The 25,247-nt window shown below is 38.8% G+C and overlaps 1 protein-coding gene across 1 annotated transcript in view; it reads left to right on the top strand.

Annotated features, from left to right (window-relative positions):
* Nucleotides 1-25,247, top strand: part of nbeaa (neurobeachin a) — an 831,637-nt gene that overhangs the window by 390,131 nt on the left and 416,259 nt on the right. Inside the window, exons 35-36 of the mRNA XM_048597909.1 lie at nt 9,470-9,534; nt 17,014-17,122. Coding sequence (XP_048453866.1) covers nt 9,470-9,534; nt 17,014-17,122 — 174 coding nt within the window. The remainder of the gene's footprint in view (nt 1-9,469; nt 9,535-17,013; nt 17,123-25,247) is intronic.

Genomic DNA, 25,247 nt, shown 5'->3' with positions numbered 1-25,247 from the left:
CCTGCCCGGGGTAGGGACACTACACAATCTGAGCTGGTATCTATCACAGCTGTGGAAGGAATTGTGTTTTGTTGAAGACTGTTAAAATTGATCAGTGCTGCATTTTCTTTATGAAATATGTCTTCTTATACGCTCCCTCCAATTTATCTTTATCTTTGCATTTTCTTTCCAAGGAACTTTTGTTCTGTTTCGAATGTTTGTTGTGGAGTTAGTTTTTGATGGCTCATTGATAACACACTATATGAAATAATGGAAATTTGTCTCCTGTGAATATTTCAGTTTTATTGTAAGGCTTGTCAGCTGTCACTTAGGGTTGCCTGCCATACCTCTGTCATTGTGGAAGAATAAACAGTGTCCGAGCTTGTTTCGAGAAACCCAATTGCATTTTACTGTTCATGCACTTGGATTAAACATCTGTTAACTATGTGTACTTAATACACAAATAAGAGTATTATTTCTGTTCATCTACATTTTAAAACCCCTATGTCATGAAAAAATATCAACACAACGGTGTAGCCTCAGTACAATCTGAATACTGTGGTCGGTTGTAATTTGTTCAGAAACAAGTTAGAAACAAAGTCATACTGACTTTTTTAGGGATGGAAATAGGTTTTGACTGTACATCAGCACAAAACTGGCAATACAACTTTGATTTTTAGTCATATTCTCTGGCCTTTATGATAAACTGCTCACTGTGCCTGTACTTATGCATCAAAGATGAGGGGTAAGACTTTGTTTGTACATTCAAGCATGTGTGCTAAAATCTTTTGATAAATCTCATGTCAGATGCACTTACAGAAACAGTCAAACAGGATATGATTGAATAGATTATACGAACCATTGAGACTGCTCCATCATTCGATATGATCACGGCTGATCCTCCATTTCAATGCCCTACTCTCACTCTTTCTCCATGTTCCTTGACACCTTCATTGTCTAGAAATATATCAATTTCTTTCTTAAATGTATACAATAATTTGGTCTCTATTGCCTTGTGTAGTAGCAAATTCCATACGGGACCACCCTCTGAATGAGGAACTTCCTTCTCATCTCAGTCCTAAATGATATATCCTGTTTACTGAGACTGTGACCCTTTAATCTAGACACCCTGGCCAGGGGAACATTGTCCCTGCATTCAGTCTGTCTAGCCCTGTCAGAATTTTATGTGTTTCAATAAGATACCCTTTCATTCTTCAAAGCTTCAGTGAATACAGGCATAGTCAACCCGATCTCTCCTGCTATTTCAGGAATCAGTCTGTGATTTTTTGCTGGACATCCTCTATGGCAAGTATAGCTTCTTTAGGCAAGGAGACCAAAACTACATGGGGTAATACATACAATTTCAGTGAGACCCTGTCCAACGTCGGCAGGGCATTCATTTCCCTTCTTTAACTCCTCTTGTAATACTTGTTTACAACTATTTGCACTTTAACTCATCTGTTTATTATGAATGATCTGTGCATAAGACCATAAGAACTAGGAGCAGGAGTAGAAGTAGGCAGTTCATCTCCTTGTGCTTGCACTGCCATTCAGTGCGATCATGGCTGATCTCATCTGTCTCAAATCCATTTTCCTGCTCACTGTACATAAGCCTTCATCCTGTCATTAATTTAAAAAATCTGTCTATCTCCTCCTCAAATTTATTTAATATCCCACCATCCACCACACTCTGGGGTCGTGAATTCCACAAATTCACAATCCTTTGAGAGAAGTAATTTATCATCATTTCTGTTCTAAATCTGCTAACGATTATCCTAAAGCTATAACCCTTTATTCTGGATTTATCCCACAAGAGAGAATATTCTCTCTACTTATACTTTGTCAATCTTGTTTAGCACCCTATATTCCTCATGTAGATCTCCCCTCATTCTTGTAAACTACAGAGAGTAAAGGCGTAAACTGCTGAATCTGTCTTCATAAAACAAACTTCTCACCTCTGAAATCTAGTGATTCTCCTCTGAACTTTCTCCAATGCAACTACATCCCAAACTGTATGCAATGCTCCAGATATGGTCTCAATAATGCTTTTTACAGTTACAACAATATTTCCCTACGTTTATACTGTATTCATTTTGCAATAACTGCCAAAATTCCATCTGCCATCTCTGTTACCTATTGTACGTGTATACTAGTTTTCTACAATTTATGCACAAGACACCTAGACCCCTTTCCACTATAGCACTCTGAAGTTTCAATAAATTTAGATCTAGAAATCTAGAAATTTAGATAATAAGTTGCTTTTATATACCTTTGACCAACATGAATAGCTTCCCACTTATCCACTTTAAACGCCATCTGTCAAATTTTGGCCCATTCATTTAATCTATCCATCTACTTATTCTGTTATGGCATCCTTAGTTTCCCACATGTTTTAGTATCATCTGCAAATTTGTGTACAGTACCTTCTGTCTCTGCATCCAAGTCATTAATATCGATGGTAAATAGTTGGGACCTGATGATCAAACCCTGTGGCCCGCACTTGTTATGTCTCGCCAATGAGAAAAAGACCTATTTATCCTGACTGTCTGCTTTCTGTTGGTTAGCCAATCTTCTATTCAAGCCAGTAAATTACCCTTAATCCCATATGATCTTGCCTTGTATATTAACCTTTTTTGCAGCACCGTATCAATGATTTCTGAAAATTCAGATATGCTACATCTACAAGATCCCCATTATCGACTTTGCTTGCCACATCTTCAAAGAACTCAAATTCAAAGTAAATTAGCCAAACATGATTTACCCTTCTTAAAACTCTGCTGACTCTGATTAATTGAGGATAAGTTTCCAAACATTCTGTTATTACTTTCTTAATAATGGATTCTAACAATTTCCCAATGACAGATATTAAACTAACTGGTCTATAGTTACCTACTTTCTGCCCCCTTCCCATTTTGAATAAGGATGTTACATTAGCAATTCTCCAATCTACTGGAACCTTTCTAGCATCCAGGGAATTTTGGATTTTATAACCAATGGATCCACTCTCTCTGCTGCCACTTACTTTAAGACCCTAAGTTGTAGGCCATCAGACCTGGGGGCTTAACTGCCTCAAATCTAATAGTTTGCTCCAACGCAAAAAATCCAAGCTTCAACAGTTTAGGGGTACCAATACTTCTCTGACTCCTTCCTGTACTTCCATTCTTTGTTCTAATTTTACCTGTTGTCATGTATTCACTATGTCCTCTTACCTTCTACGCTCTGATACCAAATGATCTCCCTCAACAAAGGACTCTGTTTACAGTTTTGTCTATTTTGTAAAAGCTGTACATTCCTTCAAGGCATGAAATTGGCAAAGAAAGATCTATCAACTGCAGCTAACAAAGGAAATTATGGATTATGCAAAATTAAAAGAAAAGACTTCTACATTTGCCAGGAATAGTAATAAACATGAGGTTTGGCAAGATTTTACAATGACAGCAAAGGATGTGTTGGAGAAGTTAATGGGCCCGAAGGTTCATAAGTTCCTGGGATCTGACATTTTATGTCCCAGAATGTTAAGAGAGGTAACTATAGTGATCATCTTCGAAAATTCTGTAGATCCTGGAATGGTTTGTGCAGATTGGAAGGTAGTAAATGTCACGCCATTATTTAAGAAGCAAGGGAGATAGTAAACAGGCAACTACAGACCTGTTAACCTTTCATCAATATTAGGGAAAATGCTACTTTAAAGAATGTGATAGATGGATATTTGGATAATAATCTGATTGGGCAAAGTCAGCATTGATTTGTGAATGGGAAATCATGTTGATGAACCAATTGGAATTTTTTTTTGTGAATGTTACTGACAGAATTTATAAAGGTGAGCCTCTGGCTGCAGCATACTGGATTTTCAGAAAGCTTTTTATAAAGGCCCCCCAAAGGAGGCTAGTTAGCAAAAATACAACACGTAGAATAGAAGGTAATTTACTGGCTTGGCTTAAAGATTGGCTAACTAGCAGAAAAAAAAGATTGGCATAAATAGGACATTCTCACATTGGCTAGTAATTAGTGGTGTACCACAAGGATTAGTGCTTGGGCCCCAGCAAAATATATGAATGATTTGGGTATGGAGACCAAAGGCAACATTTCCAAGTTCACAGATGACACAAAGTAAGGTGGGAATAAGTGCTGTGAGGAGGGTGCGAAATTACTTTAAGAGGATTTGGTCAGACTTGTTGACTGGGTGAGAATATGGCAGATAGAATATATTGTGGAAAAAATTGAAGTTATCCGCCTTCGTAAGAGAAACATATATGTAGTGTATTTCTTAAATGGACATTCAAAAGCGTAGATGAGTGAAGAGACCTGGGTGTCCTTATCAATAAGGTGCTGAAGGCTAACATGCAGGTTCAGCAAGCAATTAGGAAGACTAGTGGTATATTAGCCTTTATCGCAAGAGGATTTGAATACAAGAGTAGTAAAGTCTTTCTTCAGTTATATATACATTGGTTAGACTGCACTTGGATTATTGTCTGCACTTGGATTATTGTGTGCACTTTTCGTCCCATTAGGAAGGGTACTATTGCCATAAGGGAGTGTAATGAAGGTTCACTAGTCTTGTTTTCAGGATGACGGGGCTGTTCTGAGAAGAATGAGGATTAGGGAATCTGAGCCTGTATTCTCTAGAGTATTGAAGAATAAGAGATGATCTCATTGAAACTTATTAAATAAAAGGGATAGACAGGGTAGATACAGATACGATGTTCCTCTATTTGGGAGTCTAGAACCAGGGAACACAATTTTAAAATAATGGACAGCCATGATTGCACTGAATGGTAGAGCAGGTTTGTCAGGCTGAATGGCCTACTCCTACTTCTACCCAGTGTTCTTATACAATTACACCTTCAACCTAGTGAATTTTGGACGTGACATGACATTGAACTCTTCTTCTGTCTTTTTCATGCCTTGCCTACTTGAATTAGCAAGCATCCTCTCCCCACCGAATGGAGCCCTTCTCTCATTTCCAGTACTCTCCTCCACCTGGACCCCTACCTCTGACTTCTTACGTGCTTTTGATCTTTTCATTGAAAACTGGTGGTATGACATCAAGACCCTCAATTTTCCTGTTCCCCTCACCCATTCTAATGTTTTGTCTTCTGAATTTGCTGTGTTCTGTTCTCTCAAATCTAACCCTGATCTTAGCATCAAACTTGCTGACTAGGGTGGTGCTGTAGAGTTGCAGAGGCTGGGTGCCAACTCTTACATATTTTTTCTGTCTCCTCCTGGGCCATAACCCCATCACTGAACATATCAAGCCATTAATTCTTTCATTATTACTGACCTCATTTCGTCTGAAGATCTTCCCTACACACCTTCTCAACTTATAATCCCCCACCCTGTACAGCCCATTTCTACTTTCTTCCCAGAATCCACAATCAGAACTGTCGTGGCAGAATCATCAATTCAACTTGTCACTGTCCGACTGAACTTATTTCTTTCTATTCTAATTCTACTTTTCCCCTTGTTCGGTCACTCCCACCTTCAATCATGATTCTTCTGACACTCTATGTCATGTCAACAATTTCCAGTTTCCTGGTTCAGGCTGCCTGCACTTCACTTTGGACATCAAATCCTATGCCCTCAAGAAGGGCTCTATGTTCCCTCTGCCTCTTCCTTGAATGGTGGCCGTAAAGTACCAATACACAAATACCACTATCCTTCATCTGGCTGAGCTTGTAATAGTTTCTCCTTTAACTTTCCTCCATCCTCCTTGGATACCTGCATGGGCCCTTTCTTGCCTGTCTTTTTGTCGTGTTTGTGGATCATTCCTTGTTTGAAGCATCCTCTGGGCTGGACTCCACAACTGTTTTTCAGATACAGCAATGATTGTATCAGATCAGCTTCCTGCTTTCGGCTGGAATTGAACAAATTCATCAATTTTTCTTGCAATTTCCACCGTACACTTACCTTTAGGTATACAGGCACTGATGAGACAGCAGCTGGAGAGCTGTATTGGTCACCAATTTTAAGGAAGGATGCAAATTCACAGAAGGTTAACCAGACTAATGCCTGAAATGGGTGGTTTGTCTTCTGAGGAAAAGTATGACAGGCTAGGCTTGTATCCACTAGAGTTTAGAAGAATAAAATATGACATGATTGAAACGTGTAAGATCCTGAGGGATCTTGGTAGGTTGACTGTGGAGAGAATGTTTTCTCTGATAGGAACAGGTTCAGCATTCAGTAACGTCATGGCTGACTGAATACTTCATTGTCTTCTACTCAGCCCATACCCATAATCCTTCATGCCATTTATAATTAGAAATTACAGGAGAATCTAGAACTAGGGGTCACTATTTAAAAATCTGTGTCACCCTTTAACACGGAGATTAGCCAAAATGTTTTTCTCTGAGGGAACTGAGTCTTTTGAACTCTTTCTGAAAAACTGGTTGAAGCAGAGTCCTTGATTTTTTTTAAAAATCAGAGATAGATAGATTCTTGTTAACCAAGGGGTGAAAAGTTATAAAGTGGTACACAGCAATGCAGACTTGAGGTTACAATCAGATTACCCAATTGGCAGAACAGGCTCAAGTGGTTGAAATCCTTCTCCTGCTTCTAATTCATATGTTTTTGTTTTCACTTGGTCCATCGCTGATTCCTGCCTTCTCTTCCTTGACTTCTCTGTGGTGATGGCAGATTTCTAGGGATGCACTCTTTCCTAATATTCATTAAGAACTCACCTAATTGCACGATTCACTATTCTTTCTCACACCCTGCTTCCTGAAAGGACTAAATTCCGTTCTGTTCCATTCCATTCTGTTCTGTTCCATTCCATTCCATTCTTCTAGTTCCTCCAGCTCTGTCATATCTGTTCTGATGAAGATAGCTTTGATAGTGGTGCTTTTCATTTTCCTTCCTTTCTTTTCAACTGAGGATTTGCCAGTTGAATTTATTCTTGACTGTCAAAGGGAATTGGGTAAGCAATGGAAGAGATGAAATTTGTAGGGATACTGGGAAGTACAAGGGAGCATGGGACTAAGACATTTGCATGGATACGAAAGGTTTTGAGGGATATGTGTCAAATGCAGGTACATGGCATTAGCTGAGTTTAGGAAACCTGGTTAGCATGAATGAGTTGGACTGAAGAGCCTGTTTCCATGCTGTATGACTGTAAGTAAGTAATTCTTGCAGAAAGTGAGCGTGAATTTGATGGGCTGAATGGTCTCCTGTGGTGAAATATTAACATTGTACCTATTAAAAAGAGAGGAAGGAATAGACCACGTAATTACAGGTCCAGCCATCAACCCCCAACGATAGACAAATTAAAGGCAATATTTCTGAATGACAGTATTAATTATACATTTTAAAAAGGTGGGGAAGGACAGTTAAGGTGGACTTGTAAAAGATGTCAGACTGATGGTTGAATTTTTCGAGAAGGTAATGTGGGTTGATGATGGTAGCATGTTTGGATGTAGTTTGCATGAATTTTAGCATCGCTTTTGACAATGTGCTGACCTACAGACTAGTCAGAAAATTAAGATTCCGTGGGGAATTATAAGTTATATCCAATATTGATTACATGGGAGGAAGAAAAGCTACTGGTTGACAGAATCTTTTGTAGTGACTGGATGCTGTTTCTGTTGAGGTTATGCAGGGCTTAGTTCCATGCCTCTTACTTTCTCATAGGGTACATTTACACTCAAAATCTAGATGCATGGTTAATAAGTTAGCAATTTACATTATGTTTGTGAGATTAATGGTGAGGAAGAACACAGTGGATTTTAGAAAGGTATCAAAAAACTATTAAGGTTGGCAGAAGAGAATTCAGTGAGGAGAAATATGAAATAATGCATTTAGAGAGGGAAAACAACTTAAAGCAATACACAGTAAATAGTAAAATACTGTAAAGTGTGGAGGAACTGAGGGGTGAGAGGGCATATCCACTGAAAGCAGCAGGACACATAGATAGCTACTTTGGAAATAATTTTGGATACTTTACTAGTTGAAACATGGCAAATAAGAGGGACATTATAATAGTATTGTATAACATACTTGTTGGCATAGCTGGAGTACAGCATGCAGTTATAGTCACCTCATTACACAAATAATATGATCACACTAACGAGAGTACTGAGGACATTCCTCAAAATGAAGAATTTTAGCGATGAGAAAGGATTGAATTGGCTAAACTGGGGTTGTTTCCTTTGGAACAGCTGAAGCTGATGTGAGATTTATTTGAGATGTATAAAATTATGTGTGACCAAAATAAAGTGGATATGAAGAATCTATTTCCCTTCGCAGACAGGCTAAAATCTAGGGGGTATAGATTTAAAGTAATTAACAGAAGGATTAGAGAGGAGGAAAGAGTAATTTATTCTCAACAAGAGAGTAATGAAGGTCTAGAATGAACTTCCTGAAAGGATGGTAGAAGTAGAAATCCTTATCACATTTGAAAATACTTAGATATGCATTTGAAGTGCCATAGAATTCAGGGCTGCAACCAAGAGTAGGTGAGTAGAACTCGGTTGGAAAGCTCTTTTCTTAGCCACTGCAGGAGTGATAAGTTGAGTGGCTTCCATCTGTGCTCCATAAAATTGGCTAACTGTGCACTTAACCCAGCTCATTTGTTACTAAAATTCTCATCAATGTATTTGCCACTTCCATTTTCAATGATTCCTTTCTAACACAAAATACCATTTGCCTATCACTATGCTGTGCGCCTGGTACTTCGTTGTTTCCAATTTGATATTCTCTTGCTTGTGCTTAAATTTCTCCGCTGTCTTGGTCTGTGACTTCCTATACTGCTAACACACCTCTCTGAAATGTCTATTGTTTCCAATCTGACCTCCTTTGAATTTCTCTTTAACATGCAACCTACAACTAACAGCTGTGACTTTACCCAACTATGCCACACTGGAAATCTTTTTCAATACCATTCTACCTGCCCACATCTCTATCCTTACTAAAATCCTACTGTGATCTATTTATTGCCCAAGTTTCCTATCTAATCTTTCATTCCTTGGCTGTTAAAATGTATTACTTTATTTAGGCATGTGTTAAACCCTTCTGGAATGATTTGTTCCGGTACAAAAGGTGCTTTGCATGTGCAAGTTGTTTTTGCAATTGATAAGGGTGCTGTTTTCTGGAAGAAAACAAGTGGATTAAATGCTTTATATCGTTTTCTTACCTTAAAACAATTCTTCCTGCAGACTTTCTTCAGTCAACCTCTTCAACAATGCATGGATTTCTTAAACCTAAAAGTATGAATACTTGTCAATAACATTTAAGAAAACAATAAGACACAACTTCAGTTGAGGCAGTAATTTGGAATTGATTTCAATTTTAAGCAATTGTGAGTTTAAAAGGATTTTTAATGAGTATGTCAATAGTAGTTAGTAGAAATTTATTTTAGAAACGTCTAATTAATTTAGATATGGAAATTCAGAAATATTTTAGCTATGGCTTGTCTTTAGGATTATGTGCTGTATACATTTGATATTAACATTTTAAGTAGTTTTATGAAGTAACATATTATTTTGGTCTGTTTTTCCAGGAATGGCAGAATTCCATTCAGAAGAATGCAGGACTGGCATTTATTGAACTTATCAATGAAGGAAGGTAACCAAGTTTAAAATCTCCGTTTTGCTGTGATGTGGAGCACTAGAAGCACCAGATATTATCAAGGGAAGTCTTCCTTTGTTTTCTTCACATCTGCCAAAAAAAAGACAATTTTTCCACAATCTTTCAAAATTTGATTTGTTTCAAATTTTGTGGAAATATTTGAATCATTTCATCAAAAGGAGACCATGAAAAAGTCACTGTTGGCATTAGAGATTCTGTTTAACATGGCTTCCTAGAAACCACATAACTCGTGATAATTGCTTGATTTTTCTTACCACGTTTGGCAAATTTGTTAGAGTTCTTTGAGGATAATAAGAAGGAGAGTTGATAACAGAGAACCAATGGATGCAGTGTATTTTGAATTTTCAATAAGTTGACACCTAAAAGGATATTGCACACAATGGTAGCTCATTGTTTTTAGCTCATTGTATTAACATGGAGTGAGGATTGGTTACCACACAAAATACAATGTAGGAATTAAATGTTTTTTTCCCCACGTTGGGTAGATTTCATTAGTGGGGTGCCACTGGGGCCTCAATTATTTCTTATCTATATTAGTGACTTGGAGGAAAGGACAATATTATGTATCAAAGTTTGTATCAAAACAGGTGGGAAGTCTTGATGTGATGAGGACATAAGGAATCTGCAAGAAACATGGATAGGTTGAGCAAGTAGGCAAACACTTGGCAGATGGAATTTAATGTAGGAAAGTGTGAGATCATGCAGTTTGGTAGGAAGAATTAAAAAAGCAGTGTCTTTAAGTGGAGAGAGACTCCCAAAAAGTGTAACACTACAGGTGTTTGGGATTGGGTGTTTTTGTGCATAAAACGTAAAACGTTAGCATACAGATGCAGCGGAAAATTAAGAAAGCAAGTGGAATTTTGGTTTTTATTGCTAAGACAAGTCTTATTACAACTGCACAAGGTGTTGGTGAGCTGCACATGGAGTACTGAAGGTCCCTGTTCACAAGAAAAGATATGCAAACATTGGAGGTAGTTCAAAACAGATTGACTAAACTGATCTGGGAGAAAGGGGTTTACTAATCTAGAATGGTTTAACAGATTTGGCCTTCATTCATTAGAATTTAGAAGAATGAATGGTGTGTTTATTGAAATGTAAATGAAAGATTAGAGGGTCTTGACAGTGTAGATGTTGAGAAGATGTTTCCACTAGTAGGAAAGTCTCAAACTACAGAATAAGGGGACACTGATTTAAAACTGAAATGTTAAGAAGTTTCTTGTTTCAGTGGGAATGTCAGGACATCTCTACCCTTGAGAGGTATGGAGGCTAGATCATTAAAACTATTTAAAGAGGTGGCAGCTAGATTTTAGAAATATTGAGGCAATAAGGGCTATGAGGAGCTGGCACTTAAGAATAATTGAAGCCTAAGGCAAATTAGCTATGATCTTATTAAATGTTTGGACAGGCTTGAGGGGCCGAATGGCTTAATGGGGCTTCCATTTCTTCTGTTCTTATGTTGCCATACACCCTTGCTGAAACTGTTTGAACAGTGTTTGAATGGACAGTACTTTGGTATCTGGAATTATTTTGGAACAAGAATACTGTGAGCAAGGGTTTACTGCTGACCTCTCCTATTGCTGAACAAAAGCTCTTATCGAATAAAGAATCAAAAAACAGTCTGTTGTTTAAATCAAGAGGGTCTCTTAAAAGAGTGCAGCACCTATTTGTTCTTCTGGGAGAGTGATTGAAGGACTTTTTCATTATTGTATTCCTGAGCAAGCTTTTTATTTCATATCTTGAGAGACAGCTTGTATGATCAGTGACTTTACCACACATGCCAGAACATTAGAACAACAGAATTAAGAAAATTTACTTCAAAACTTCAAAAATAACTATACTGGCTGGAAAGTGATTCTTCTACAATGTGACCCTCTAAAGAGAGAAATCCATTTTTATTTCTTCATTTCCTAAAAACAGAGTATTTGTGGTTATGTAAGTTTTAGGTTATTTGAAGGGATAAACATTTATACTTCCATATGGACTCTATATGTTATTGCATCTTCTTTTAATATTTTGATTTTTATCATTCTTTTTAATAATTATGCTTATAAGAGATACTTGCTCTTTTTTAAATTTAAAACCTTGTGTAGACAAAGTATTTAATAGACCAGCTTGGTAACTGGTATTTTTCTTTTATTTTGTGACCTGTGAATTACTAGGACGATAGCGGCAGTGCACACCTCCAGCCTTGGCATTAACAGAATAGTTCACCGTTGTGAATTTAAAATAATCTTAACTTTATTAGTTTTTTTTAGCAACTATATTGAAATGGCATCAATAGCCAAGCAGTTTCGGGATAGTTGCAACATTAGCATCTATCTGACATTGTAGAAAATTGCCCAGGTATGTCCTGCCATCACAAATCCAAGCGACCCAAATATCACCCTGTCAGCATACTCTTCATCATCAGCAAGATGATGGAAGAGGTCGTTTACTGCGCTGTCGAGTGCCACTCACGAAAAGCCAACTGCTGACTGATGCTGAATTTGGGTTTCACTGGGGCCACTCTGTCCTGACTTCATTGCAGTTGATGAAAGAGCTGAATTGCAGAGGTGAGGTATGAGTGACTGGTCTTTATATTGAGGAAGCATTCAGTTGAGTGCAGCATTAAGGTACCTTAGTAAAACTGGAGTTGTTGTTAATCAAGGGAAAACTGTTTTCTGGTTGGAGTCATATGGGACACAAAGGAAGATGATTGTAGTTGTTGGAGGTCAATCATCTCTGTTCCAGGATGTCATTGCAGGAGTTCCTTAGGGTAGTGTTGTAGGCCAAACCATCTTCAATTGTTTCATCAATTGCCTTCCCTCCATCACATGACAGAACTAGGGATGTTTACTGATGATTAGTGCTGAACATTGCACAGTGTTCGACTCCTCAGATACTGAAGCAAGTTCAGATGCAGAAAGACCTAGACCATCCAGGTTTGGGCTGACAAATGGCAAGTAACATTTGTGTCACACAAGCCAAGCAACGACTGTCTCCAACAAAGGAGAATCTAGCCAGTCCCCCTTGATGCTTAATAACATTACCATGCTGAGTCCATGATTATTAACATCCTAGTATTGACCAGAAACTGAACTGAACAAGCCATATAAATTGAATCAGAGATAGTAGGAACTGCAGATGCTGGAGAATCCGAGACAACAAGGTGCAGAGCTGGATGAACACAGCAGGCCAAGCAGCATCATAGGAGCAGACAGGCTGACGTTTCGGGCCTAGACCCTTCATCAGAAATGGGGGAGGGGAAGGGAGTTCTGAAATAAATAGGGAGAGAGGGGGAGGCAGATAGAAGATGGATGGAGGAGAGGATAGGTGGAGAGGAAACAGACAGGTCGAAGAGGCGGGGATGGAGCCAGTAAAGGTGAGTGTAGGTGGGGAGTTAGGGAGGGGATAGGTCAGTCCAGGGAGGACGGACAGGTCAAGGGGGCGGAATGAGGTTTGTAGGTAGGAGATGGGGGTGCGGCTTGAGGTGGGAGGAATAAACAACTGCACCTCCCAGTTGCGAACCATTTCAACTCCCCCTCCCATTCCTCAGACGACATGTCCATCCTGGGCCTCCTGCAGTGCCACAACGATGCCACCCGAAGGTTGCAGGAACAGCAACTCATATTCCGCTTGGGAACCCTGCAGCCCAATGGTATCAATGTGGATTTCACAAGCTTCAAAATCTCCCCTCCCCCTACCGCATCCCAAAACCAGCCCAGCTCGTCCCCGCCTCTCTAACCTGTTCTTCCTCCCACCTATCCCCATATAAATACTGTGTCTACAAGTGCAGGTCAGACCCCAGGAATTCTTCAGCAAGTAACTCGTCTTCAGTCTCCCCAATGTCTGGTTACCTCATACGAATCAAAAATCAGAAAAGTGTAGACTATGTCCACTTGACTGAATGGGAGCAGTTTCAACAACATTCATAAAACTCCACACCATCCAGGGCAAAGCATCTTGTTTCATTTGAACACCTCCACCTTAAAAATTCATCCCCCTCAGCAGTGACACATGGTGGTAGCAGTGTGTACCATCTACTTGATTGACTACATTAACTTACTGGGACTCTGTTGACGGCATCTTCCAAACGCTTGACCTTTGCCACCTAGAATGCCAAGTGCAGCAGTTGCAGCAGTAACTCCTCCTCCAAACCACTCTCTTAACTTGGAAGTCTATCAGTGTTCCCGCACTGTTGCTGGGGCTATGTCCTGGAACTCACTGCCTAACACCCAGCATTTTTTAAAAAAAGTTACTCTTTTCCATAAAATACTGAAAAATGTGTCATCATTAATTTGTTCATTTCATTTGTGGACAACTGCTGAAACAGCAGGGATGTTTCAAATGAAAGATAAAGGGAGCTTAGGCTGTAAATGCATCTGCTATCCCATCTGTTAGGGAATATGTGTTGTGTATTTTACAATAGGTAACAGCATATTAGTGCAGAATCACTTGAGCAAGCTACTGTCCGAGCTACTGCAGTCAGCGGCTAATAATTTTAACTAACAAACTCTCAGATTTCAAATTAATAATTATTGCTGTAGACTCCATGTGACCTATAAGCAGAGAGGTTTATTCTTCATTCACTTTAAAATCCATGTTCAAATATTTCTTCTAATTCTAAATGAGATGACAAATTCTGGGTTAAAAACCATAAAGCTTGAATGGAGATAATTTAATTGTCTTTTAAAATATGCATCCAAAACAGTGGTGGGAAGTTTCATTGAGCAATAAGAATATCCATTAAATTAAAATTTGTTCAGTAAAGTTCATAAATATGTGAATAATCAGCTTTTATCAAAGTTACACAGTAGTGAGACAAAGATCCACAACCGTCCTCTCGTCCTCACTGGGAAGAGTGCACTAATAGTTGTGCTCTACGGTACCACAGGCTATTTCAAAATGTATAAAATCTCAATGAGACTGCCAAAATGACCAATTTGTTTAATTCTGTACACGTCTAGATGACAAACGAGTTCTGATGAAGGGTCTAAACCCAAAACGTCGATTTCCCTGCTCCCCTGATGCTGCCTGACCTGGTGTGTTCCTCCAGCTCCACACTGTATTGACCCTGACTCCAGCATCTGCAGTTCTTGCTACCTCCAATTTGCTTAATTGACTGCTGTTTGAGACAAAAGCAATTCACACTATGTTTTCTTCAGTATCTGAAAAATATCTCTATTATTGTAACACATTTAATTTTAAAAAGAGCAGGAGAAAGAAGGAGATAGTAGGAACTGCCAATGCTGGAGAATCTGAGATAACAAGGTGTAGAGCTGGATGAACACAGCAGGCCAAGCAGCATCAGAGGAGTAGGAAAGCTGATGTTTCAGGTCTGGACTGTTCATCCAGCTCTACACTTTGTTATCTCAGGAGAAAGAAGGGATTTCTAAGTTGTGCTAATTAAACTGTAACCCCAAAACCCTCACCCAGTCACTCAAGATTCAGACAGACAAAAGGCAAACAATTTAACTATTGGTGATACATACTGTAAGTAATAACTATATAGTATCAAGGCAAACAAAAATTCCAAAGATCTAAAGTTCAGACCACAAAGTAGAAAGTTATTTCTCTCTCAGTTCTTTTGATTTTTGTGATGATGAAATGGTGCAGCCTCCAGGGTGACAGTCAACCTTCGTTTTAATGGTTGATCAGGCCAACTTAGGTCTTTTCTAGTATGAATTCTTCCTCTTAATCTTTCTGGATTTTCTGTGTTTTTTCCCCACACGGACAGAAAGAGGTCTGCTTTCTGTTTGCAGATTTTGGATGTTGTCAGTCTGCTGCTGTTACCACTTATGGTTTTTTTTAAAACTCAGCATTTCAACCAATCAAAGGGCTGTTGCCAGGCAGAATGACCTTAACTTAAAAGAATTTTGCTGCCGTTTAGTCTCAAATTCTCTCTTCATGCTTTGAGAAAACAACATTGTATTGTAAAGCTTAGTATGCAGTATTCAATTTCCAAGTTGCACAAAACATTTATGGTATTTCAGTGATAGCAGTCCAACTCCATTTCAGTGTATGTTCAGAAAAAATGAAAAATATGTAGCCTCTTTCATTATTTAAAAATTTACTATGACATGATTGATAAATCAACTGGTCAATATGACCTTTTTAGATTGAATATGACAAAAATTCTGTTTTTAATTAATTCGCTTAAATAATCTTACACTGTATGCATATTTTCAGCATGGTAATTGCAACAAAGAATTTTCAGATAGACTGGAGAAGAAAGGTAATCATTCTAATCACCAAGAAAGCATCTAAATGATAGTTATTCGTTGTAGATTAATCATAGATTAAGAATTTAATTATGCAGTTGTCTACAATTAACAGGGCATAAACAGTTGATGAATGTGCAGTGGTTTAAGTGCTTTGAGGGTTGACTAGAAATTAAGATCAGAATCATTACAGAAATAAAAAAAGCACCTTCATAATTATAACAATGTATATTTAATGGTGTGTAAAATTACATATTATCTCTACACAGTAACAGAATAAAATAAGAATGAGATGGTTGCTGAAATTAATGATAAATATGCATATTGGATAAATGAATTTTTTTAAAAATATAATTACAGTTAGGGGACTGAAATTCAGTTTTCTAGCATATGCCATTTGATAATTTTAAGTGTCATTAATGTTGTCCAGTACTTTTCAACTGTTCATTCTTGATCCTATTGAAAGTAGCGTCACATAAATTATCTCCCTATGTAACTAAAAGGGGCATTTTTTTTGTACTGGTCTTCTTAGTGTTTATTTTATCATAAAGTGCTTGTTTCCACCAATGGATGTTGTTAATCGTGAAAAATGTGCCTTCTATTTAATGGTAGCCAATTAAACAGTTGTTTAATTCAACACTTTAAAGAATAATTCAAAATTATAATAGCATAATTCATCTGTTTTGCTTTCTTTTTTATTCATCACATCCAAGGGCAGATTGGTGGCTAAGTGGCTTGCTATGTCTTTTCTGAGTAAGACTGAGAGTCAACCACATTGTAGTGGTCTGGAGACACATAGAGCCCAGACTGGGTAAGGGTTGGCAGATTGCCCCCTCTAAAGAGCATTAATAAACTTGACGGCAGTTTCATGGTCATATTACTGAGACTAGCTTTATAGTCTAGATTTTTATTTTCATTAATTAAATTCAAGTTCTATCAAATGCATGGTGATATTTGAATCCATGTCCTGAAATCGTTAGTCTGGGTCTCCAGATTGCTATTGGCAGTAAGCCACCATCCCCACCCCCACCCCACCCCCCATATATCTGTCAATAGTCATAATTTCTGTAACAAAGAGAGGTTTTATTTGTATTATACTGAACAATCTCCTGAGTTTTGTGAATGTATGTACTATATAGACGCAGTTAAGCTTTAGGCAGTTGTCTGCAGAATATATGTCTATTCTCCAAACAAAGTAGCATTGTCAAGCATACGAGATTAAAGGGAGCCTTATGATATTCTCTCTCTTTTAAAGGTTGTTATGCCATGCAATGAAGGACCACATAGTTAGAGTGGCTAATGAGGCGGAGTTCATTCTGAATCGACAGAGGGCAGAAGATGTACATAAGCATGCAGAATTTGAGGTAAGGGGTTGTCTTAGATGCTTTTTACCTCAAGTTAAAAGTCATACAAGTTGCAAACTAAATACATCAGTTATTTCACCAGATGTAGAAAAGTGTTAATCTTAATAATTTAAAGCTAGTACAAAATTAGTTGAAAATAATCTGAATGGTAGTCTGTTTCATACATAATACTTGTATGATTTTGATGAAATCCCTTTATCAAACTCTGAACAGCCCATTGAACGATCAGATCTTAAACAAGTCAGATGAACATATTGCAATTAATGGCTAGAAATAATCCAAGCATTTCAAAGGTATTGCAGCCAAGTTTTTTTTATTAGTTCACATACTTTTGGCTTTGATGAATTGCTTGAAATTCTTTATATGCAATAGTAGACAAAAGCAGCCACAATATTTTGACACTTATTCGTGTCTGTCAGCTCACAAAAGGTTGACATTTCTGGAGCAAATATTGAATTAGTTTAAATTATTTAAAAGAGTGAAGGAACATTTTATCCATTGTGTGTATTGCTCTTTTAAATCAAAAGTCAAAACAAATTTTCTGAGTGACTGTTGATGTCATATCTCCTTTCCTGGATAACTGCAGATAGTTTATTTGCACAGCATTAAATTATATGCTAAATTTATTTCAAATTGTAGGTCTGCAGTGGCTGTCTGTCAGTTTAATGGAACATTTATACCTTTCCTTTGCCTAATCAAAATCTAATTTTGACAAAAGCTTATAACACAGAATTAATTTAAAGTGATTCATATTCATAAGTGAAACACTATCTTCAGGCATTACACATATAAGAAAGAACAAATTGATCAAACTGTGCCTGCACAATAATGTATGGCAATTAAGAACTTTGGTTAGCACAAAAAGCAAAATATTTCACATGTTGGAAATCTGAAAGAAAAATAGAAAATCCAGCTAATTCTTTGGCTCTATGATAATTGAGGGAAAACTCAGTCAAATTTTGCCCACCTCAAACATCTGACAAGGAATATACAAAGGTTGGATGAATCTGTTTACAAGGGTGTTTGGAATATGGTCCAGCAGACCAAATGCTGAAACAGGCTGAAATAACACATAATAGTGGAAAATATATGACCATAAATTGTTTATCTCTAACATTTATATAAAGACAAATCATACAGAGATTCCATAGGGTTTTTGATTAATCACAAAGTGCAGAGTAAGAGTACAACAATCATTATGGCCAGGCATTTTGAAATAAAAATGGGATTACATCTCATTCTGAAAATATGTGCAACACATGGCAAAGTGCTTCTAAAACCGATTGTTTCATCCAGGTTTCCAAAATGCCAAGGGAAATGCCAGCAATAGATTTGCTCAATTTTAGAGGGAAGATGTATTTACTTCTAGACGTCTATTATTCAAGATAGACTGAAGTAGCAAAACCTAATTTAAACACAGCAGTGATCAGAGCAATGAAAAAAATCTTTGTGATGCACAGTTTCTTGGGAGAATTAGTATTTGGGCCAACTTGTGAACAAGGTTTTCAGGAAACTCACTTTGAAAGCAGACTTCAAGCAGATGACAAGTTATCCACTCTATCCCCAGTCAAATGGAAGGGCAGAAAGAGACGTCAGGACTGTGAAGTCACCAGTGCATAAAAATCCAAATGAGGAATTAACTCTACTCAGTTACAACACAACCGTTGGAAATAAGTGACAGTGAAATTATTAATGGAAGACTAAAAGCTGATAATCAACTTTAGAACACAACTTTATGCCAAACATACATTCTTATCATCTTGAGAAGCTAAAACAACTAGCGAAATGCTGCAGCAAGAAGTAGAGATGGTGTACAAAACAACTGTCAACCTCAAAGCTCTGGCTGAAAGTCTGGTTAAGTAACTGGAAGTCAGAAGCCACAATCATCAAAGAAGCAGATCAACGATGATCTTATATTGTCAGAACGCCTGAAGGGATATTCAGGAGGAACAAGAAGACATTAATTTTTCTGTAGACAAGAAGTGAAGCTGATCTTGATTCTTACAGAATGAAGGTTAGCCTTGCTGATACTATATTAGACAATGTATAGAGTGATATAACTACTCCAGATATGGTACAACTTCATTACCCTCGTGTTAAACTCATGTGAACCAGATCAGGGTATCCAGTCACCTTGGGAAATTTGGAATTTAGGGAGAGGTGGTATAAGTGGTGAAATGATGTTCTTGAGGACATCAGAGAGCACAAAGTCTATGTAAGTAAGTACAGTAAAAGCAAACAACTGGAATAATGTAGGTCAGGATAATGTAAATTATGGTGATGTAACTAATTATGTGACTCTGTCATTGTAAGAGAGAAGCCACCAGTCTAGAACATTCTGTGAAGACTGAGGTTTTTCGACATATTAGCTGTGTTTGAGAACTGGCCATATGCAGATGTAAATAAAGTTTATCAATACAGAAGGAGTTGAAGAGCCTTAGTTAGTGAGAAGGAACAAGCAAACTAGTCATAGTATTAACCCCTGGGAAACTTCACAGTTTTTTTTCCTGTAATAAGATATGAGCATTTCTGTTAAGGCCAGAATTAATTGGCCATTCTTAATTACCCTGGAAATGGTGATAGCCACTTTCTTGAACCACTGCAGTTATGGTGTAGGTACATCCACAGTGCACTGTGGAAGGGACTTCCAGGTTTTTGACCCAGTGACAGTGAAGGAATGGCAATATCATTTGAAACCAAGATGTTGTGTGGCTGGAGGAAGACTTGCAGTTGGTATTGTTTTTATTTGAGACCTTCCCTCCTCCTACATGGCAGAGGTTGCAGTTTGAAAGGTGCTGTTGAAAGAGGCTTGATGTGCTGTTGTCATGCATCTTGTAGATGGTACCCAATAGTCACCGTGCGGAGATAGTAGGGGGCGTGAACATTGAAGATGGTGATAGAATGCCGGTTAAGTGGGCTAATTGGTCCTGGATTGTGTGAAGGTTCATGACTGTTTTTGGAGCTGTATTAATCCATGCAAGTAGAGCATATCAACTAATGTGTGTATTCTAACTGGTGGACAGGTTTTGGTGATTGTGGTGGTGAGTTAATTGCTGCTGGATTCCCAACCTCTGACCAGCTCTTTTAGCCAAGACATTTAAATGGCTGGTTCAGTTAAGTTTCTGGTCTGTGGTTAATCCCTTGGATGTTACTGACACAGGATTAATTGCTAGTAGTGCTATTAAATGTCCAGAAGAGAGGGTTAAGTTCTGTCTTAACATAGATGGCCATTGTCTGGCATTTATGTGGTGTGAATGTTTCATGTCACTTATTAGTCTACATCTGAATGTTGTCTATGTCTTGCTACAAGTGCACTGCTTCAGTACTTGAGGAATCTTTAATAACCTTTCTCTACTTCAAAAAAACAAGCATTTACAACTACTCTCAATTTTCTGACATTCAACTAGTACATTCGTAATTTGTCTAATTCCGTGGCTTAACTTTGATGACAATACTATGGAGTTATGCAACCACCTTTTGGAAGTTCTTGTACTCACATCCACCACATTACCTGCATTATAACCCTCTGTATCTTCAACCACAAGACCATAAGAAATACAAATAGGAGAAGGCCATTGAGCCCTCAAGTCTGCTTGGCCATTCAGTAGAATCATGGCTGATCTGAAACTCTTCATTAAAACACTCATTTATATGCATTAAACATGATTTTGCTTTCACAGATCTGTGTTGACTTCCCTTTTGTTCATCCTGACTTGTCCAAATGACTGTTGATGTTTTTTTCCAGGGTTATCATTTCTAAAAGCTTTGCCACTACTAATGTTACACTGAATAGCCTGCAATTGTTGTATTTACCCTTACATTCATTTTTGAAAAAGAATGTAAACTTTGAAATTCTCCACTCATCTTGCACTATCTCTGTATCTAAGGAAAACTGAAAAGTTATGGTTGGTAGTTCTATAATAATCACCGTTACTTTCCTCCTTGGATATATCTTATCTGGTCCTGGTGATTTATCTACTTAAAAAGTACAGCTCATCTTAGTAACACTTCTATTTATCTCATTACTTCAATTTTAACCTTGGGTGGGATTATAAGGCTCCTACAGGAGCAGACTGGGAGTGGTAAAATCAGATTCTGTGGTGGTGCCATCGCCTACTGGCCTACACTAGTATTTTATCAGCAAAGGTGACATTGGTTTGCATACTCACCTTGGGCCAATTAAAGCCTAGGACCAATTCAGGGATTTTTCTCCTAGCACTGATTCAAGACCAGTGGTGTTGACCATGCCCCATGAACACATTTACAGATTGAGGAGGTATCTCTCCTGTTTAGGCGCCCCGCACAACAAAGAACACCCCCCTTCCACACATAGTGCCGTAATCTCTGAGGGTTTACTCTGAGGGTTACCACACCTCAGGTTAGAGGAGAGTCCTTCATAGTAACATCTAACTCAGCGTTAAATATATTCAATGACCCAGCTGCCGTTGCTCAATAGGAAAGAGAATTTCAAAGACTAACAACCTTCTAACAGAAGAAAAAACTCCTCCACATCTCTAACTTAAATGAGAGACCTTTATTTTTAAGCACTCCTATGTGAGAGAGCATTCAGCATTTACCTTATCAAATCTCCTTAGGATCTTACACATTTCAATTAGATCAACTCTCATTCTTCTAAAGTCCAACAAGAAAGGTTCAATTTGTTCAATTTTTGCTCCTAAGATACATCCCACTTCCCAGGATTCTCAAGATAAGCAGCAAAATATGGCTGTGTTCTGGCATTAACTCTCTCTGGTATAGTTTTCCCCATGCTGCTATTTTATGCTTTAAGTAACTCAAATTAGGGTGGCATGGTGGCTTATTGTTTAGCACTGCTGTATCACAGTGCCAGGGACCTGGGTTCGATTCCAACCTCGGGTAACTGTCTGTGGAGTTTACACATTGTCCCTGTGTCTGTGTGGGTTTCCTCTGGGTACTCCAGTCCAAAGATAGGCAGGTTAGGTGAATTGGCCATGGTAAATTGCCCATAGTATCTAGGGATGTGCAGGCTAGGTGGATTAGCCATAGGAACGGAGGGTTACAGGGATATTATATGGGGGTGGGTCACGGTGGGATGTTCTTTGGAGGGTTGGTGTGAACTCTGCAAGCTTGTTTTTGCACTGTGGGGATTCTATGAACCTACATGCCATAGCTGGCAGAAACCTTTCCAAATTGACAAGACTGTGCATCAACACCAAAACTGACAATGTCTAAGAGTCCTGTTTGCTGATGACACCATGCTGGCCACCGTTCTGAAGATCACTTGCAGCAGCCTGCAAACCAGTACTCAGTTCTCACTGTAAAGAGGCCAGTCACCAAGTCACCCTTTATTTACACATGGACAGTCATAGAGTCACAGAGTCATAAAGCGTGAAAACAGACCCTTTGGTTCAACCAGTCCCCTCCAAACCTTTCCTATTCATGAACTTACCCAAATGTCTTTTAAATGTTGTAACTGTACCTGCATCCACAACTTTTCTGTCAATTCACCCCATCCTTGACTAATAAAAGTGCCTCATACAGAGTGTCACACCTTAAAAGTTTGGACCGCTCTTTCTGCCAGGCTGTAGTATGATGGATGGTATGTGACTATCCCTATATGTCTACTGCCATTTTACGTAAAGAAATAATCTAATTTCTTGCGAGTAAACGATGGCCCATTATCTGTGACCAATACTTCCAAGACTCTGTATTGCAAAAAATGTGTGCAGTTGTTCTATCGTCATCCCAATGTTGGACCAGATTAACAGAGAACTCATAATCTATGAAGTCCAACTGGCTGACCTCATTACAGTCATTACTTCCCTCCTGCTGAGTCCATGGACTTAGGCTGGTTCTTTACTTAGAAAAATGCTTATTCAGACCTGTCGCACCTCCTTCATACCTCACTGGTCCTGACCTTGCGTTGGGAATGCGTCTTACATGCAGGGCCATTTCTGTGATCCTTACACCAAACTTGGTCCCATTTACCAAAGTTACTTTCTCACTTGACGGAGTTGGTTCCGGCATTGGAGTTCCTGATGCCATTATGTACAACTGAGTCCAAGCTTTACATCCATTCCAACAGATGTGGGCGAGTTGCTGATGGTAATTTTCATCCTTGTTGAGATTCTGGGCACTACCCTATCAACATAAAACATAGGACAGTACAGCATAGTACAGGCCCTTCGGCCCACGATGTTGTGCCAAACTTTTACCCTAATCCTAAGGTCTATCTAACCTCCAGCCCTACCTTATACTATCATTCATATGCCTATCTAATAGCTGCTTAAATGCCCCTAATGAGGCCGATTTCACTACCCTCTCCGGCAATGCATTCCATGCTCCTACCACTCTCTGAGTAAAGAACCTACCTCTGATGTCTCTCCTGTATCTACCTCCACTCACTTTAAAACTCGTAATAGCTACCTCCACCCTAGGAAAATGTTTCTGGCTGTCTATCTATACCTCTGATCATTTTGTAGACCTCTGTCAAGTCACCTGTCATCCTTCGTCGTTCTAAGGAGAAAACCCCTAGCTCTCTCAACCTTTCCTCGTAAGACCTTCCCTCCATTCCAGGCGACATCCTGGTAAATCTCCTCTGCACCTTTTCCAACGCCTCCACATCTTTCCTGTAATGAGACAACCAGAACTGGACGCAATACTCCAGATGTGGCCGAACCAGGCTTTCGTATAGCTGGAGCATAACTTCACGGCTCTTGAACTCGATCCCTCTGTTAATGAAAGCTAACACACCATACGCCTTCTTAACAACTCTATCCACCTGGGTGGCAGCTTTCAGGGAACTGTGAACATGAACCCCAAGGTCCCTCTGCTCCTCCACACTGCCAAGAATCTTTCTGTTAACCCTGTATTCTGCTTTCAAGTTTGTCCTTCCAAAATGAATCACCTCACACTTTTCAGGGTTAAACTCCATCTGCCACTTCTCAGCCCAGCTCTGCATCCTATCAATGTCCCTTTGTAACCTAGAACAGCCCTCCGCACTATCCACAACGCAACCCACCTTCGTATCATCCACAAACTTGCAAATCCACCCTTCCACTCCTTCATCCAAATCATTTACAAAAATCACAAATAGAAGAGGATGCAGGACAGATCCTTGTGGTACACCACTCGTAACTGAGCACCATGTTGAATATTTTCTGTCCACTATCACCCTTTGTCTTCTAAGGGTAATGTCTGCATCCAGTCGTGGCCACCAGGCATAACTTGTCACTAACATCTTCATTTTGCAGGCCATTAGATGGCTGTGATGAAGTTCAACCAGTATTTGATGGCGACCTTTGCTCAGGACAAGCACTCCTGCTTCCCGTAACAATGTGCTGTCCTCTACCGTAGCTGGTCTGTCTAGGCCAAAATGGATTCAATTTTAGTTGTTTCAGAGATAGTAGGAACTGCAGATGCTGGAGAATCTGAGATAACAAGGTGTAGAGCTGGATGAACACAGCAGGCCAGGCATCATCAGAGGAGCAGGAAAGCTGACATTTCGGGCCTAGACCCTTCTTCAGAAAATCTGAAGATCAGAAAATTTTCTGAAGAAGGGTCTAGGCCCAAAACGTCAGCTTTCCTGCTCCTCTGATGCTGCTTGGCCCGCTGTGTTCATCCAGCTCTACACCTTGTTATCTCAATTCTAGTTGTGTTGGTTCTTTTGATTTCCCCCATTAATCCCAGTTGTCTCCGTTTGGAAAGCACTGGATCTTTTTGTGTCCAAAGTCTGATATTACTGGCTGTGACGGGGAGCATATCTAGAAAATTTAATATCATTACAGATTTTTCCATTTGGGCTACCGCAACCAGTAGTGTATCTGCTAATGGGAGGCACCTTGATGCATCCACATTTGTTACTCAATCTCTTGGACAGTATTCTAACTTATAATTGTAAGTGCTTAGTATTACAGCCCACCGCTAAATGTCCCTGAAAGCTACGAGTGGCACTGCCTTTTCCTCTTTTAGCAGATCAAGTAGAGGTTTGTGGTCTGTGATTATCACAAATTTTCATCCATAAAATGATGTTGATGGAAAATACTGACTGGAAAAATGACTGCCAATCCTTTTTTCTCTATCTGGGCATACTTACATTCTGCATTGGCTAAAGTCTTGGATGCACAAGCTATTGGACCTCTCCATT

Source organism: Rhincodon typus, chromosome 6 (genome assembly GCF_021869965.1).
Source record: "Rhincodon typus isolate 14 chromosome 6, sRhiTyp1.1, whole genome shotgun sequence".
NCBI lineage: Eukaryota > Metazoa > Chordata > Chondrichthyes > Orectolobiformes > Rhincodontidae > Rhincodon > Rhincodon typus.
The sequence above is the reverse complement of the archived record's forward strand: the minus strand, read 5'-3'. Positions and strand labels throughout refer to the sequence as shown.